The sequence below is a fragment of the Protopterus annectens genome, chromosome 5.part0 (assembly GCF_019279795.1).
Source record: "Protopterus annectens isolate FY-2018-M chromosome 5.part0, PAN1.0, whole genome shotgun sequence".
NCBI lineage: Eukaryota > Metazoa > Chordata > Ceratodontiformes > Protopteridae > Protopterus > Protopterus annectens.
In genome coordinates, this window is record NC_056735.1 from 1,983,014,002 (window position 1) to 1,983,030,993 (window position 16,992).

Below are 16,992 nucleotides of genomic sequence, written 5' to 3' on the forward strand. Positions count from 1 at the left end.
GTTTATGTGTGGTGATTTTCTGTTTAAAATGAAACCAGTCCTGTCAGATAAAAGACAGGTAACAAATACCTAAACTGAAAATGATGGCTAACCCTAATTTAGGATGCTAGTTCTAACATACACAGATTGATACTACACAATTCATTGATAAACATCAGTTATAGTAAGAAAATGTTTTAAAATTCTATACAGACTCTAGGACAATGATGCAGTCATTCAGAGCTGAATGACAGATGCAAAGTAAAAGCCAAATACAATTTTTTTATGTAAATAGCTCAAAAGTATGTGTAAACAGTTGAAGCAAAGCAAAGAAATAGGAAAAAATGATGACAACATTAGTGTCCACTCATATACACAAATGCAAACTACTATATGAGGTAACAAAACGTAAACGACTGATGAAGAGTTTATGGTTTATCTTAACCACGCAATTGTTAAAATGAACCATTACACAACTTCCTTCCCAACTTTTCTTTTACTGCCTTCTTTATTCGCCTGTACTTGTAAAATACACAAGTACTAAAATGTGTGTCTGTAGAGAATTAACCCACTATTAATCTAAGAAAGGCAGTATCGTACTTTGGAGTACACTGATGAAACTCAAAAATACAATGTACAACTAGTTAGAGCTTACAGTTAAGACTGTGATGATTTCTTTTGTAGTGCTTATTGCATTTGCTGTAATCTTTAAAATAAATAATTTGCAGTCTTATAATTTATGAACTTCAAGTTGGTGAAGATATCTCAGTTTATCGTAGTAGGATATCTCAGTGTATTCTACTACTTTACTTTTTGAAATTGTTATTTATGGTACAAAAGGTTCACACATTTGCAGTGAAATATATCTCAGTGTATCCTACTACTTTACTTTTTGAAACTATGTTAGTTATGGTACAAAAATGTTCAGACATTTGCAGTGAAATATATTTGTTAGTGAATGTCACACTGGACATCCCTGTGCAGATGTTATGCCCTCCTCTGTCTCTAATTAAAAGTTTAAAACACATTTATTTGTCATGTATATAAAAAAGATCAGTTGCTGTAAAATCAGGGTAGATAAGCAAACCATAGCCTAGCCATTTAATGGCAATAAAATGAAATAAAATACAATTCCATGTTCCATGTTTTATTCATGTTCAACACAACATCTTTTTACTTTAACATATTAGAAATCCATGACTTCACCCATCCAACAGCTGATGAGTAAAAGGACAATCAGGAGAAATCTGCTTAGTGAAATAATTAAAATACTAGCAAAATCTATATTTAACAAGGCTATAAAGCTCCCTTTTCAAACAGTATTTACATTTTCTTTTTATTTTTTTAATAGATCCATTACTTCCAGTTCTTATTTAAACTTTAGCATAATTAAAAGCTTCACTGTTTGGAAAAACAGTAACTCTTATGGGATTACCACTGTTAAGTCTGATTTTCTGTGGCCACATTATCCACATCTTAATGCCATTTTTTGTACAGGATGGCTTTGTCTGTTTATCTAACAGAGAGAGATGGAATAATTACTGACATGCTATTATCCCAACCACTATATATGTTTCACATTGCTGGCTTTGAAGCTTACAGAAGGTACTAAGTCTAATGTATATGTGACAATGTGAAGCATTGCCAGCTGTGCCAGCAGAAGTAGGGCAGTGGGTTTATAACATATGCCAGCAAAGCTAGAAGGGGTTTTGTAAATAATTATATGTCATTTGTATATCAGACTGATTTGTACAGGTGCTTGTGTTGAAAAATGTATTTGTAAAGCTGCTTGTGTTAAAATGTACCAGCAGTGGGTCCTGCTGGACAGAAAAGAAATACACCTGTATGCCACACTGTATTGTAACTATTGAAATGAATATAATGTAACAGAGGATACTGGAAGAGAAGAGTTTAATATCAGTCCAGCTAACTTTGAAAAACAGTCTGAAATTAAATTACCTGGTTTTAGGCCATAAAGAGTGTATCTTACAGTTGTGATTGTAGCCAGAGACAAAATTTCTGTGAAAACCAGGACTGGGAATCCTACTGTATTGTTCTTATGGGTGAACTAATTGCTATCCTAGAAGGTTGTCAGTTTTTGAAATAGTTTTATACCTTTCAAATGCATGACACATCTTAGCAAAGCTCTATGTGTGTGTGTACAGTAATACATATGTGCAAGAGTCTGGTTCAGTTTCTAGTAATGTGCTACTGTGGGAACCTGAAGTCAGGTAGCCAGATGTATGTGATGTATTTCTGTAATCCAGTACTGAAATGATGTTTTAATACTAGATGAGACAGAAGTCTCAGAGCACATATGCAAATGACCCCTTAAGGATATCAAGTGTTTCAGCTATATGGCTTCTGAACGTCCATGACCTTTTCCTTTTTAAGTCTTTATGGACAGTTTCAGGCCAACAATGATAAACGCTACTAGCTGTGGACATGCACATTTTGTCCTACTTCTGACCTCATAAACAGCATAAATGGACTGTTACAGCAGACTTAAAAGGAAAAAGGAAAAGGTCATGGATGTTCAGAAGCCATATAGCTGAAACACTAGAAGTCTCAGAGCAGTCTGTGTTTAAAACCTGACAATGAAGGACCACTCACCTACATCATCTTGCCTTGCTCTAGTAAGTGAACTAGGGGACAGTAATTCTTTAGATCAGTCAGGAAAATACAATGGAATTAGTTAAGTATTGTTTTTCTGTATCTATGTGAATCTTTCCATTAGTGTTATTTTTAATATTTCCTGTGACTGAAACTCTGGTATTTATTGTAAATAGATATTTAGTATTTTTCATGTTCTTTTATTATTTATTATTAAATATATTTAGACTTTTCATTGTGGCTGGTCTTTTATTGAATATGTTCACCTTTGAAAGTACTTATATTTATTTAGTGACTCTGTGGTCTTTTGTGAAAGCCTTGCTGCATTGGTCAAACACTACCATTTGTATTAGTATTAATTTTACTAATTATAACTGGATACATTGGTAAGATTAGAGTAGCTGGCTTTGGAGTGTTCTGGTGGCAGTATCTATCCTATAGTCTTGGCACAGGGGGCATAGCTGGTAAATCTGTGCCAGCCTTCCCAGGTGTGTGTGTGTGTGTGTGTGTGTGTGTGTGTGTGTGTGTGTGTGTGTGTGTGTGTGTGTGTGTGTGTGTGTGTATGTGTGTGTGCGTGTGTGTGAAAATCAAATCTCAAACAGTGTGTGCATCAGCTACTTGGAGCACGGACATAGAGCACTGGTTTCACAGAGAGGGTGGTGGAGGACGTGGCTAAGGACTCAACTCTACAGCTGTGGTCAGTCGGGAGTCTTATTTGGGGGCCTGGAGAGAGAGGGAACCCAGCCCCAGGACTGAGTGTGCTCCCTGAATGCTCTTAAGGGAAATTGTGCTTGGTGCAGAGAGCTGCATCTGGAAATACTATGTGTACTTATTTTTGCTCCAAGTGAATGTCTCCCACCAGTATCTGCGGTGAGGACTGAGACTCCTTGATCACTGGCCCAGAGGAGGGATGTCACAGCATAGAAAAAAATACATCCAATTGCAAGTCACACCTTATTTTCAAATACAGGGTATGTCAGTTAAAGTTTAACATTCACATGAGTTTAGTGTATAGTCCAAGACAAAGAACCATAATGGATGAAGTATAGCTTTCTAGCCATAACTACTGCAAACTAATTCCACTAATTAGCAGAAGTAGACCTGCCTCTGTTAAGATATATTATGCTACTTAGCTAGGATGTTCTGGAAATAACACATCTAAAATTGAACTTCATTAGTGAAAAGGCAGTTTTTTAATCTGGTGGTTTACTAGTTTGGGAGTTTAAGCAATGGGTTGCAAGCAAGTTTCAGCCTCAGTCCTGTGTTTGATTACCCCAATCTCCATTTGCAAAACTGTGCGTCTAAGCAAGTTGCCTAAATATATAGTATTTGTGAGTCACTACTTAAGAGATTTATATGTGACCAAAGGACACACTGAGTTAGCAAAGGTATAAAATAAAGAACAAGGCAATATATGCATTTATCTCAAGGCAAAGAGAACTGAATAGACTTCTTTTTCATTGTTTGTTTGTGTCTTTCGGCTTTTCCCGGTTAGGGGTCGCCACAGCGGAACTCCGGTCCGCTAATGATTGGTAGTGGATTTTTACGTACCGGGTTACCAGCCCTGACGCACAACCTTCAACGAAGGCACGCCCCATTCATGTATGCGTCCACACAGAAGACGCTCTAGCTGAGAATCGAATGGGACAACGTCTTGCTATGAGGAGACAACGCTACCGCAGCACCACCACCGCAGTTATAGATTTATTTTTCATTGTGTTCTGAAATTCTGAATTTCATTTCCAGATGCTTTTTTTATTACCTGACAGACTGGGAGGGACAAAGGCAAAAAACTACAACTTTAAAGTTGCTGACTAATTTGTGCAAGTTATCTGTAAAGGAGTACTATAACAACATGTTCTCGTGTCTATACATTAAAAAAGTAATGACAGGCAAAAGAGTTGTATGGAATTCTATTAAATATCTTAACTGACATACAGAATTTATTGTATATTACAATGTCCTATGTCTATTTATATCAACAAGTTTGAAACCAATCAATTAATTGTAATGCTTTAGTGACTGACTGAACAATTATCTTCATATGGAAATGCTACAAAAATAACAACTCAAAGATCATTTCATTCATTTCTTTTATCTGTTTACTTTTGTTTACCAGGTTAGTCCAACAGGCAATACTTATACACATGGGAAAATTTGGCCAGGATACTTGCAGAATTTCCTTCTCTTTTTGGCAAGTACCACGAGTGCCTTACAATATCAGCTCAGATGCATTAGACCCCAGTTTAATATTTCATCTCTTGGAAGGCACCTAAGGATTGCATAATCCCCTTAATGTTGCACTGAACTGTCAGTACTGGAACACAAATCAAAGCAGCTGTTGTGACCATAGAACCCAAAGCCCTCAGATCTTTCCAGCATCATCGATTAATATGCTGTCTGTTAAACCATTGATAGTACAGTAATGAGGCAAATGTGATATACATTAGCTGCATCACTGCTGAGCCAAAACACAGTGGATCTTTTTGCATATATTACATGCCTACTCTAGGCTGAAAGTGAACAATAGAAGCAGAAATAAAAGAATAAATGAATATGAGAAAAAGACATTTGGCCATCAGCCAAATCAATCTGTTTGGCAGAGAATGTCACCTAGTAGACACATTATGCCCAGTTCCCTGTATGTAATATTCCACTCCTGTTACCCTATCATTTTGTACTATGCATCATTCTGAGTACTGACTGACTGACTATACTTCTAGAGTTCTGATAGATCCTTCATGGACTTCAAGTCACGTACCATAAGAAAATCAAATACTGATGGTTCAATGTGCACAATGAAACTAACTGGTCACACTAAAAGCAATGTAAGACTGGATCATGTTCCTAAACCTCCCTGTGACAAATTACACAATTCGAAACCTTACAGAATGCAAATGTACAGTGTGTTTCTTATTCTCTTCCTTACTGAAAAGAATTACATCTGCAAAGGGTTGTGCGCAGATAACCACTTGCAGAATTACTTTCTATGACTGCACTGTTAACAGAAATAAAGTAGGGCTAAAAACATGTTCTTACCATGAACACAATGCATCAGTAGTTGATTCTTTAGGTAGGGCTGTTCATACTGCTCAGTATCCACAAACAGGCTGCATTTATGACGTTCATATCATATTACTAGGCCCAAAATATCATATGCATCCTCATTTAGAATTCAGTAGATGGTAACAAAACTGTCAATATTCACCAGTTTTACTAATACTGAGAATAATTCTCAGTGTTTATTAATAATTACTTTTAAAGAATAGGTAGCTTTGTCTTGTGAAGACTAAAAATGTGAAATTTGTCTGATTAATTACATATGTAACTCACCTAAACATCTAGTCCAAATACTGATATATCTAGCTCTCAGGAGCAGCAGTAATAAACTATTAGGGACACATGCATCTTCAGAATTATACAATCAGAACTGAGTGAATGAATGAATGCATGAATGAATGAATTCATGAGAATATTTAGGGAAGGAAAAAGAGATGTTCTTAAGGCTGAAGACTGAGTGTCCTTGCTGAGCCTTGCATAGTTGTGGACCAGATGGCAGATGGCTCATCTGAATAGCCGGATAATAGTAAACTAAATTCATTCAGCAGTTAGATTTATAGCTGTATGAAAACTTGTACCTTGTATTGTCCTCTCAGCATCTGTTCTGGCACCACTGCGGTCTGATTCCTTTTCAGGGGTCAGGGAATCTGAAAAGAAGATATATAACACATCAGTAATATGCGTCAACTTTATAATGAAACCTCCTTATGAAAAGTAAGAGTGTTTGTCTGTGTGTGGGTGGGGGTGCGGGGGGGTGTGAGTGCGCACATGCATACCTGTGTGTGTTTTTATACTGGACATTTGAATACATGTAGAAGGCATCAATCTTACATGTAAAATATTTGTATGTGTGCATTGGTGTTAGACATATGTATTCACATATACAAAGATGCATTGGTGTTAGGCATACGTATTCACATATACAAAGAGTATGTGTGTGTTTTCATACCGGACATATGCATACATACATACAGAAGGCATCAGATTTATGTATAAAATAGCGTGATTCATGAAGGCAGGGGTAATAAAAAAGTTTCTGATATTAGTTATATTTTGGACGCTTTTAAATATTACTTCTCAGAACAAAATAAAAATAAAGATTCTCAACATAAAACTTTAGCTTATGAGCTGGACTTTTCCAAATTAAAAAAATCTACCTGAAAAATTAATTAAGGATATCCAGAAACAAATTTCACTAAAAGAAATTACTCAAAAAAATAAAAGAAAGCAAAAATAACAAAGCTCCAGGTATAAACGGCATTATTAATGAAATATTACTACCATCCTCTGCTATATCAGTCTTACATAAAGCTCTGAATTAATCATATTTACAAGGTATAATTCCACCAATATTATATAGAGAATGTAATTGGAAGAATTTAATCTCAAAACTTTACAAAATCATTATTATTTATAAAACTACTCCCAACCAGAAATTTTGGAATTTTATTACTAAAGATTGTACATTGTCCCTAACTTCCGAGAATAAAACTAATTTACTACATTCCATTAAATTAACTTCTAATTTACAAGTTTGGAAGAATTTTTCCTGGAAATTTTTGCATAGAGCTTTTATACCCCAAAATAAAATTGCCAAAATTTATAATTCTAAAGAGGTAATGTGCTGGAGATGTTCTCTGAAATGCAAGGCTGATTGGTCTCATATCTTTTATGAATGCTCTTTCATTAAGAAATTTTGGAATGACATTGGACATTTTTTACAAGCTATCTTTACTGACTCCTTCATATTATCAAAATCTTTAATATTTTTGAATGTAAATGAATCTATTACAATGAATAACAAAAATAAATATCTTCTCTGGACAATGATGGCAGTAGCCAAAAATGTATTACAAGAAGATGGAAATCGTCCTCCACTCCAATCTTTGAAGATTTCATAATTCTACTGGATGAAGTAGCGCTAATGGAAATAAAGACTAAAGAACTAAGAATTTTTCCAAGAAAATGGGACTAATAATCCTTGGGAAAAAGTCCATCTCTTATCAAAACAATAAATGCAGATGTACTATTGTTAATCAAATTGGTAACAAGAAATTTTGCAGATTGTATAACCTTATCTACATGTTTATATTACATTATTATTCAATTATTATTTGATCTTGAGGCCTTTGTAAATTTGCACATAGTTTATCAATGTTTGTTATTTAAAAAAAAATTAATTTTTCTTGATGAAAATGTAATTAAAAAGTTTGAATAAAAAAGATTTATGTGTAAAATGTTTGTACATGTGTTTTTGTGTTACACATATGTAATACACATATAATCAAATACTGTTATATAAAGAGAGTGTGTGTGTTTATGTTTTCATACTGGACATGTGCATTCATATAGAATGCATCAAACTTACCTGCAAAATGTTTGTATGTTAGACATATGTATAGACATATAATCAAATACTGATATACAAACAGTGTGTGTGTGTGTGTGTGTGTGTGTGTGTGTGTGTGTGTGTGTGAGTGTGTGTGTGTGTGTGTGTGTGTGTGTGTGTGTGTGTGTGTGTGTGTGTGTGTGTGTGTGTGTGTGTGTGTGTGTGTGTGTGTGTGTGTGTGTGTGTATGTCTTATTTTTTTTTTCACTCATTTGCTGCTAATGCTGTCCAGAATTTGTTACGTCTCTTGCCAACTGGTAGTCGCATCTGATTTACCTCCTCATTGACCCATCACTCACTGGAATTTCAAACCTTCATAAAAAGTATACAGTTTGCAGAAAATCAATATTCAACATCAAACACTGATGCCAGAGAAAGAAATCTCCTTGTTATTTGGTAGCCCCTATCAATTATATTGCTACTTTTTTATCTTGTGGGCTATCCATCCATCAAGTTACCAGCACACACTGATGACAAAGCTAGAGTACACATATTCCTCTGTAAAGAACTTCTTTCAGTGTTCACCCATTCCCCCTGCTTGCTGAATATTCTGAAAATATTACATTCGCAGCTTCAACCAAGGGTAGGGAGGTTGTACATTGCAGAAATATAATTTACTCCATTATCTGGAATATACAGCACTTTGTGGTTCATTAATAATTTACTCCTTCCTGCAAAAAAAAGATGACTTGACACTCTGCCCCAGCTTTCTTCTCTTCAGGTGACCCTGCAGTCCCCAGTCCACTAAATCTACAGCCTGCAAGTGATACAAGGACAGACCTTGCCTAGTATGATTTATTTTACAGTAAAGATTGTGAAGGCATGAAAAAAATAGAGATCAGATCTTAAGTTCTCTTCCCTGATTGTTTTGCAAACATTAGCTTAGTATTTCTGTCCACTCCAGTACCCAGATACACTGCATCTATCTCACTTAATTCTCACATAATTCTTTGGCTCAGTGGTGAAAACACCCCGATACTAAAACTTCTGCATTATAGCCCCATGACACTGTTATTCACAATACACAAAGCATGACATGCATCCCAAACAGCTCCTTATTGAAATACTGGCACTCAAAATGCTGAACACTGAAAAGTCCCTCCCAAAAAGCTGAAAACCTAGGAAAATAATGAATCTCTCTTCCCTTTAACTTCTTCTTTTTTTTTTTTTTTTGCATGGGGTTGAACCCCCCTGCACTCCCTGATGGGGTGAGCAAGTTGCACCCCCCCCAAATGTATATATACCAACTCCTTGATCATCATACCTCAGAGAAATGGGAATATCCTGAGAAATGGCCATCTCAGACTTACTATATATAAGTCCATTTTTTGGCCATTCAGTCTCCATGTTTTGGGGCTCGATCTAGTGGGTCCCAACCCTTCAAGTGTTTACCATCTCAAACATTTAATAAGTTGGTCAGGATTAGACTACTCCTCCAAAATCGTTTCTGTTGGATGTTAAGAACTTACCTTGGGAGCAGAATGAAGTGAAAACCAACAGCTGAATCTTGACATCCATGTCAAGAACGTGCCACTAGTGGGTTAAGACTGGAGAGTTAGTAGTATATAGAATTTTAGCTGCCCCAAAGAATTACTAGTTACACAGAAAAAAGTGCAGGATAGCAAAATGTTTTACAGTTCTGAAAGCTGTGAAACACCACTGCCACAAAGGCAGCACCAAGTAGCTGTGAATAAATTACTTTAAAACTGTTAGAGACCTTACTATGCCACACTTTTTATGACACTGGAGAATGTTTTAGAACTTGAAAAGCTGTTTTATAGCTTCTTGATGTTGTTCTGTAATGGTTGCCACCATTTGCTTTTAATGCTCTAGCACGATACAAGAGCTTAATTGTGCTGAAAGGTGTTTAGTCAACTTTCCACAACTCAGAATGTGATTGTTAAACTCTGTATACTACAATAAAAGTTAGGTATGATGGAATTATGCTCATTTTTCAAGGGATTATACTTAGACAGTAGAAAATTTACAATTTTTTTCTAGCAAGAGTCAGGACTGAAAGGGAACAGTGTAATGAAGTGACTGTGCTATGAAGAAACAGTAGGTGCAGTTTATGAAATAAAAAATGGAACAATGGGATATCAATGTCAGAGCTATTCACTATATTGTTTCCTTGCATCACCTCAAAACAAAGGCATAACTGTATTTCATATGTCTATGGAAGATATGCAGTAAACTTTGAATCAAATACATTCTTATATGATGACTGGAGGTGGCCATAAGGAGAACAAGAAAGTTAAAGCAATGTGTTGGGATAAACTTTCCAGAAGGCCGTTTTTCATGCTGCAATTTGGAGTCTTTGTGCACTCCACTTTGGCTCTCATACAAAAATTTTCTGAAAAGTACAGGCATGCAGGGACAAGGTCTCAAAAGGAAGTGCACTTATTTTTGGTGCTAGAAGTTCAGGAGGCTGTGGATTCTTGACCCACTACAGGCAGATGGATAAAATTTCCATTAGGGTTATTGTAGTGCAACATTACGGGGTGCTGTACTCCTGATTTTGACATCCTCTGGATGACACATTAACTCAAGGTCCTATCTGCCTGAGTTGGTGATAGCTCTGATGCATGTAAAAGATCCTGTGACTCTTATCAACAAGACTATTTTTTTTATTTAAGAAATCAAAATGTCATATATCAAAATGTCACAAAAAAACTGAAAAACACAATCACCTATTAAGATAAAAACCCTTTTCAACATTCTTTCTCCTTTTCTTTATTTATATTTGCAAAAGCGTACAATACCAAGCACAGACTTCATAATGCAGTATATCTCTAATTATCCCCACCTTTTCATCCATAAACACTTTTCTTATTTCATACTCATCCCGCAATTATACAAAACCTCACTGCATTTAGCCAATCAGATATGTCAAATACATGCAAACAATTCATCATCCATTATATCCCACTTATCTTTTTAAATCCTGCACAAAAACATAAACATTATTAGCATATCAAATTTTCATTATTCCATTTACCTCCCATTCCTGAACAGAATTATTTTTCATTCTTTTACACTCAAAAAACATATTCAACCATGTCTTCCTTGTTACAGACGTAACATAAGGCTTCAGACAACTGCTTGTACTTCATGGCTGACTTTACTGGAAGTTTTTTAATTATCAATCCCTACAAGAAATCGTCATGATTATTAATATTACAAAATGCTTTTTTTTCCTACTTATAATAGCATCTTTAATTTCACTTTCTATTTTCTGCCAAATATCAATTGAGTGACATTTATCCATAGGTTCAAAGGTAAGTACTGGGTGAGCTGCCCTTGCAGGCCATTTTAAGCCTAGCCAATTTCCCTTTTTCTGCTCAGAATAACCTATCCCATTTGGTTATAGACTGGTCTTACCCATCCCACGGTCAACAATTATATAATACCCCTAAAGAGAATAACTGAGATCATACCATAGATAACTATGCACTTAATCTCCTTACCCCCTCCTTATTTTTATGTGTTTGTCATCACTCAAACCTAAAAATGACAATATAAATTATACATGGTACATCTTAGTTATTATGTATATTTTATACTCGTCTTTCTACTTATTTTAAAACTTTTTAGATGTTTTTGTTAAACATGAAATCTGTAAAATTTGAAAGCTATGTTTCTATTGCTACCTATGTCTGTACTTGGAGACTTTCTCCCCAGGCCTCCACTGAAAATGGGTTCAGATGACCCAGTCGTACTATCCCAGTAAACAAATATCAAATAAGTAATACCAAACAAACGGACAAAACGGCAGTGCAGACTGTACGAAGATTTAATGACAGGTCCCAAAAACACAATGAACTTCCTTTAAGCGCTTTTCGTTTGTTCTAAATTAACAAACTTCTTCAGAAGAAATTAATTAACACAGCTACTAACAATTTATACCCATAAAAAGTGCGGGAAAACCTAAACAAGTTAATATTTATAACAATTAAAAACAATTAAAGATTAAAAGGCACCACATACCTAAATTTGTTTCCAAGAGGTTATAGGAAGAAATGTGTTTAACTTTAACAAAGTAACCACCAGGGGCATACATTTCATCAGAAATCTATACTTAATTTATGCATAGTAGTTTCTACTGTATTAAATGAAAAATAAAAAATAGTGGAAAATAAAATCTAACATTATCTTTGCAAGTTTTTAAGTTTTAAGATGCTGGAAATTGAACAGGCCTCATTTAAGCCAGGGTAATTGAAAGCATTCAACTTAATCTGCCACAGTAATTCAAGTTCTTCCAATTTGAATGAAGCAGGACCACCTCTTATATCAAGAACCATGTTGTTAATAACTAAGAATTTGAATTTGTGTGTGGGGTTATGATGGACATGCTTTGCCAGAGCATTGTCTATCTTATTGTGGGAAATGGCATATTGATGTTCATATACCCTATCTCTGAGTCTGCGTTCAGTTTTGCCCACATAGAATGCAAAACAATCAGAACATTGGGCCAAATAAACCAAAAATCTAGTGTTACAATTATATCTAGATTTCAACTTATAGGTACTTCCGTTGATTGTAAAAGAATTAGTACAATCAATGAACCTACAATAGTTACAACTCTCATATTTAGACATACCTGTCACTCTGGAGAGTGGATTATTCCGTCTCTCAAGGAGATTTTTCAAGTTCCTACCCTTTTTAAAAACTACGTGTGGTTTATGACCTAAAAACTCAAAGAGAGTGTGACTGGATTTAAATAATTCCCAATTTTTGGTAATTACATTGACAATAAGTTTACTTTGAGTATTGAATGAAGTCACAAAACTACGTTGAAGGTCCTGTTGATGGAAGTTAGAGGTGACTATCTCAGGACCATTGACGTCAAGCTCAATGGTAGACACATTACCCGAAATTCTATGGTTCCTACTTAGGATTGGTTTAAACCAATTTCCATTTCTTTTGTATGTGACCTCTTCAATTAATGTGTCCAGTAATGATTCCGGGTAACCCCAATGTAAAAACATCTGCTTCAAGAAGAGACATTCACTAGTGAAGTCTTCATCTAGACTAGAAATCCGTGATTATAGACTGGTCTTACCCATCCCACGGTCAACAATTATATAATACCCCTAAAGAGAATAACTGAGATCATACCATAGATAACTATGCACTTAATCTCCTTACCCCCTCCTTATTTTTATGTGTTTGTCATCACTCAAACCTAAAAATGACAATATAAATTATACATGGTACATCTTAGTTATTATGTATATTTTATACTCGTCTTCCTACTTATTTTAAAACTTTTTAGATGTTTTTGTTAAACATGAAATCTGTAAAATTTGAAAGCTATGTTTATATTGCTACCTATGTCTGTACTTGGAGACTTTCTCCCCAGGCCTCCACTGAAAATGGGTTCAGATGACCCAGTCGTACTATCCCAGTAAACAAATATCAAATAAGTGAATAAATAAACTTGAGGGGACCCATGCATAGATCTATGTTGTACTTGAATAAGGAGAGGGATGAACTTTGTTTTATGTAGACGGGGAGTCTGTTCCACAGCAGTGGTAAACTGTGCGAGAACTTCCTGTCCCACCAAACCATTCTCTTGATGTTGCAGAAAGATTTACATCCCTAGACTGAGTATTTTTTATGCCATTTGACTTGCTGATGTGTAGTAAATGCATCAGTAATGGGTCAGGGGATGTCTTTTATGCCAGACACAGGTCACCTATGTGCAGTCTGTAGGATACTGAGTATATAGCGAGAGGGTTTTGAGTCAGTCCATGTAAGAGAAGCTCTTTAGACCTTATATCCTTTTAGTGAGATATCTCTGTGGCCATTCCAGTTGTTGCATGTGTCTGGACAGATGCATGCCAAAGGGGGCATTATATTCAATGATTACCCTACTGAGGGCTGAACAAAGGGGGACAATGACATCCCTAGCTCTAGACACAATCCATTTGTTTACAAGCTGTGCAAGACAGAAGGACTTTCTTACAACAATAGATACATGTTGGTCAACAATTAGGCCAGTGTCCACGAGTTATCAAATCCCGGTCAACTCCTACGGGTTATCATTATCCATAATGTTTTCACTGCAATTGTTCTTATATTTTGTCAATTGTGTGACTTTTCATTATTTTCTTTTCTTCACGTATTCAGTAGCTTCTCCTTTATTTTTTTTTTCATTTCTCTTACACATCTTGGATTGTATCAATGTGAAAATGTGTTCATATTTCACATTCTATATTTTAATCACAATGTTTCATTTTAGTACTTGTGGATACCTGGACATTTTACAGAAGGGGCCACTTGGGTGAATGCTTCTTTTTGGTACTTGTGCATATCTGGACATACTCCTTAAGGGGCCACTTGGAGAAATATTTCAGTTTGGTGCTTGTGAATACTAGGATATTTTAATGAAAGGGTCGCTTGGGAAGTGTTTCATTCTGGTGCTTGTACATACCTGGACATACTCGTGAAGGGGTAACTTTTTAAATGTTTCATTTTGGTGCTTGTACATACCTGGACATTTTACAGAAGGGGCCACTTGGGTGAATGCTTTATTTTGGTACTAGTGCATATCTGGACATACTCCTGAAGGGGTCACTTTTTAAATGTTTCATTTTCGTGTTTGTACATACTAGGACATGTTACTGAAAGGGTCGCTTGGGAAGTGTTTCATTTTGTTGCTTGTACATACCTGGACATACTCCTGAAGGGGTAACTTTTTAAATGTTTCATTTTGGTGCTTGTACATACCTGGACATTTTACAGAAGGGGCCACTTGGATGAATGTTTTATTTTAGTACTAATGCATATCTGGACATACTCCTGAAGGGGTCACTTTTTAAATGTTTCATTTTGGTGTTTGTACATACCTGGATATTTTACAGAAGGGGCCACTTGGGTGAATGCTTCTTTTTGGTACTTGTACATACCTGGACATACTCCTTAAGGGGCCACTTGGAGAAATATTTCATTTTGGTGTTTGTGCATACTAGGACATGTTACTGAAGGGGTCGCTTGGAGAAATGTTTAATTTTGGTGCTTGCGCATACCCGGACATTTTACAGAAAGGGCAACTTGGGTGAATGCTTCATTTTGGTGCTTGTGCATACCTGACAATACTCTTGAAGGGGTCACTTGGGAAATGTTTCATTTTGGTGTTTGTGCACATCTGGACATACTCCTGAAGGGATCACATGGGGAAATAATGAATTTGTTTGTCAGGGAAGTGCTTGTGCATACATGGTCAGACTGCTGAATCATCACTGGGCAAAATAACGCATTTTGTGTCATTTTCATGCTTGTGCATATTTAAGACAAACTAATGAAAGGGGCTGCTAGAGGAAATAAATCACTTGTATGTCAGAGAAGTGCTTGTGCTTACCTGGACAAACTACTGAAGGTTGGAGGCATGTTCATGGATTGCCATTCCAATATCAAAGGTGAAGTATCACTTTTAAAAACAGATGTATATACCATGTGGATTTTGAACAAATGAATTACAAAACTGCCTCATCAGCATGCTGTGCTTTGCAAGATTTCTCATTTGTATCTCACTATTAAGGTCTTTTGCAGTAGCATCAATGGCATCTATGAATTTCGCCTTTGTTACTCTCATTCTTAAGGATCAGGAACACCCCTATCACATTTACGCATACGATTATAATCACCAGTCTAAGATTCCAGGACAAAAAGTCATTACACATAGAGCTCATGCTCTTCCTTCCTCATCCTTGCTTTAGTTATTCTTTCTTCTTTATGTTGCTTAAACATGTATCTAATAAGCATATTATGTCATTGTTTAACTATTTATACCATTGGTTCACAGCATGTCATATGTTTTTATTTCTTATATTGTTTATATTAAGAAAAAGGGCAGAAAATTTATTCTTTACTTTGTTATAATAATTTGTCTTTCAAGCCATTTTCTTACCTATAGTAACATCTTCCATATTTTATGTATCTTTTCAGTTTATTTAGATTTTTAACATATTTTCCCTAAAACCAGACATTCTTTATAATTTTCTCATTCATCTACAGAAACATCTTCTTCCCCTTCCCCTTTTTCTTCTTGACCAGTAAACCTTCATCAGTTAACTTAGTTTGCACAGTTTGTTCCATTTTTTCATTTTCAATATCTTAATTTACTTTAACACAGTCATATAACCAATGTTCCTTAGATTTTCAATAGCTGCAATAGGGCCTACAGTTTTTAGCTGTACAGCCTACCTGTTCACACACATTACATTGCCTTTCTGAGCAATTATTAATCAAATGATCTTTTGCAGCACACACACACACACACACACACACACACACACACACACACACACACACACACACACACACACACACACACACACACACACACACACACACACACACATACATATACAAACACAAAACATATTTAGGCTGTCCCAAATATCTAACAGTTGATTTGATTCCATTAAGCATAATCACACATGGAATATGCTTCACAATGTTTGAATTTTCTTGCATTGTTACCTGTATTTTCCACCCCCAACTAATAATGTTCCTTTCATCATACAATTTGTTCAAAGAGTACACGTTCTGACATATACATAGAAAATAGTCCTTAACGTCCTCTTACTCTCGGTATTTCTGTTTAGTACTTTACACTGTTCTTCTCTCTGTAGCAACTTCCACCACTGCATATGTACTCTTTATGGGCACATCCTCTATCACTTCCTGTGGCATAAGTGTGATGTGTTTGTGGTTCACCTTCCAAATGTATGACTTGTTTCTAACATTTGGTTTCTCCTCTTTCACCTCCCTGTAAAAGTTCAGCAGCCTGCAACCATGGAATGTCAGCACTACTGTCTGGTTAATTTTCACTAATCAGTTGTCAGAAAACAGTCTTTCAAACCTCCTTCTTCAAGTATTACAGCCACAGGCTCCTCTCTCTTCTGCTCAGCAACTACCACTGGTAAGTTTGTTGACTTTTTCTCA

General features: G+C 35.7%; 1 protein-coding gene across 3 annotated transcripts in view; it reads right to left on the reverse strand.

Moving 5' to 3' along the window:
* Positions 1 to 16,992, reverse strand: part of DACH1 (dachshund family transcription factor 1) — a 1,758,683-nt gene that overhangs the window by 125,222 nt on the left and 1,616,469 nt on the right. For all 3 annotated transcript variants that reach the window (XM_044071748.1, XM_044071747.1, XM_044071749.1), the window contains exon 11: positions 6,231 to 6,299. In XM_044071748.1, coding sequence (XP_043927683.1) covers positions 6,231 to 6,299 — 69 coding nt within the window. The remainder of the gene's footprint in view (positions 1 to 6,230; positions 6,300 to 16,992) is intronic.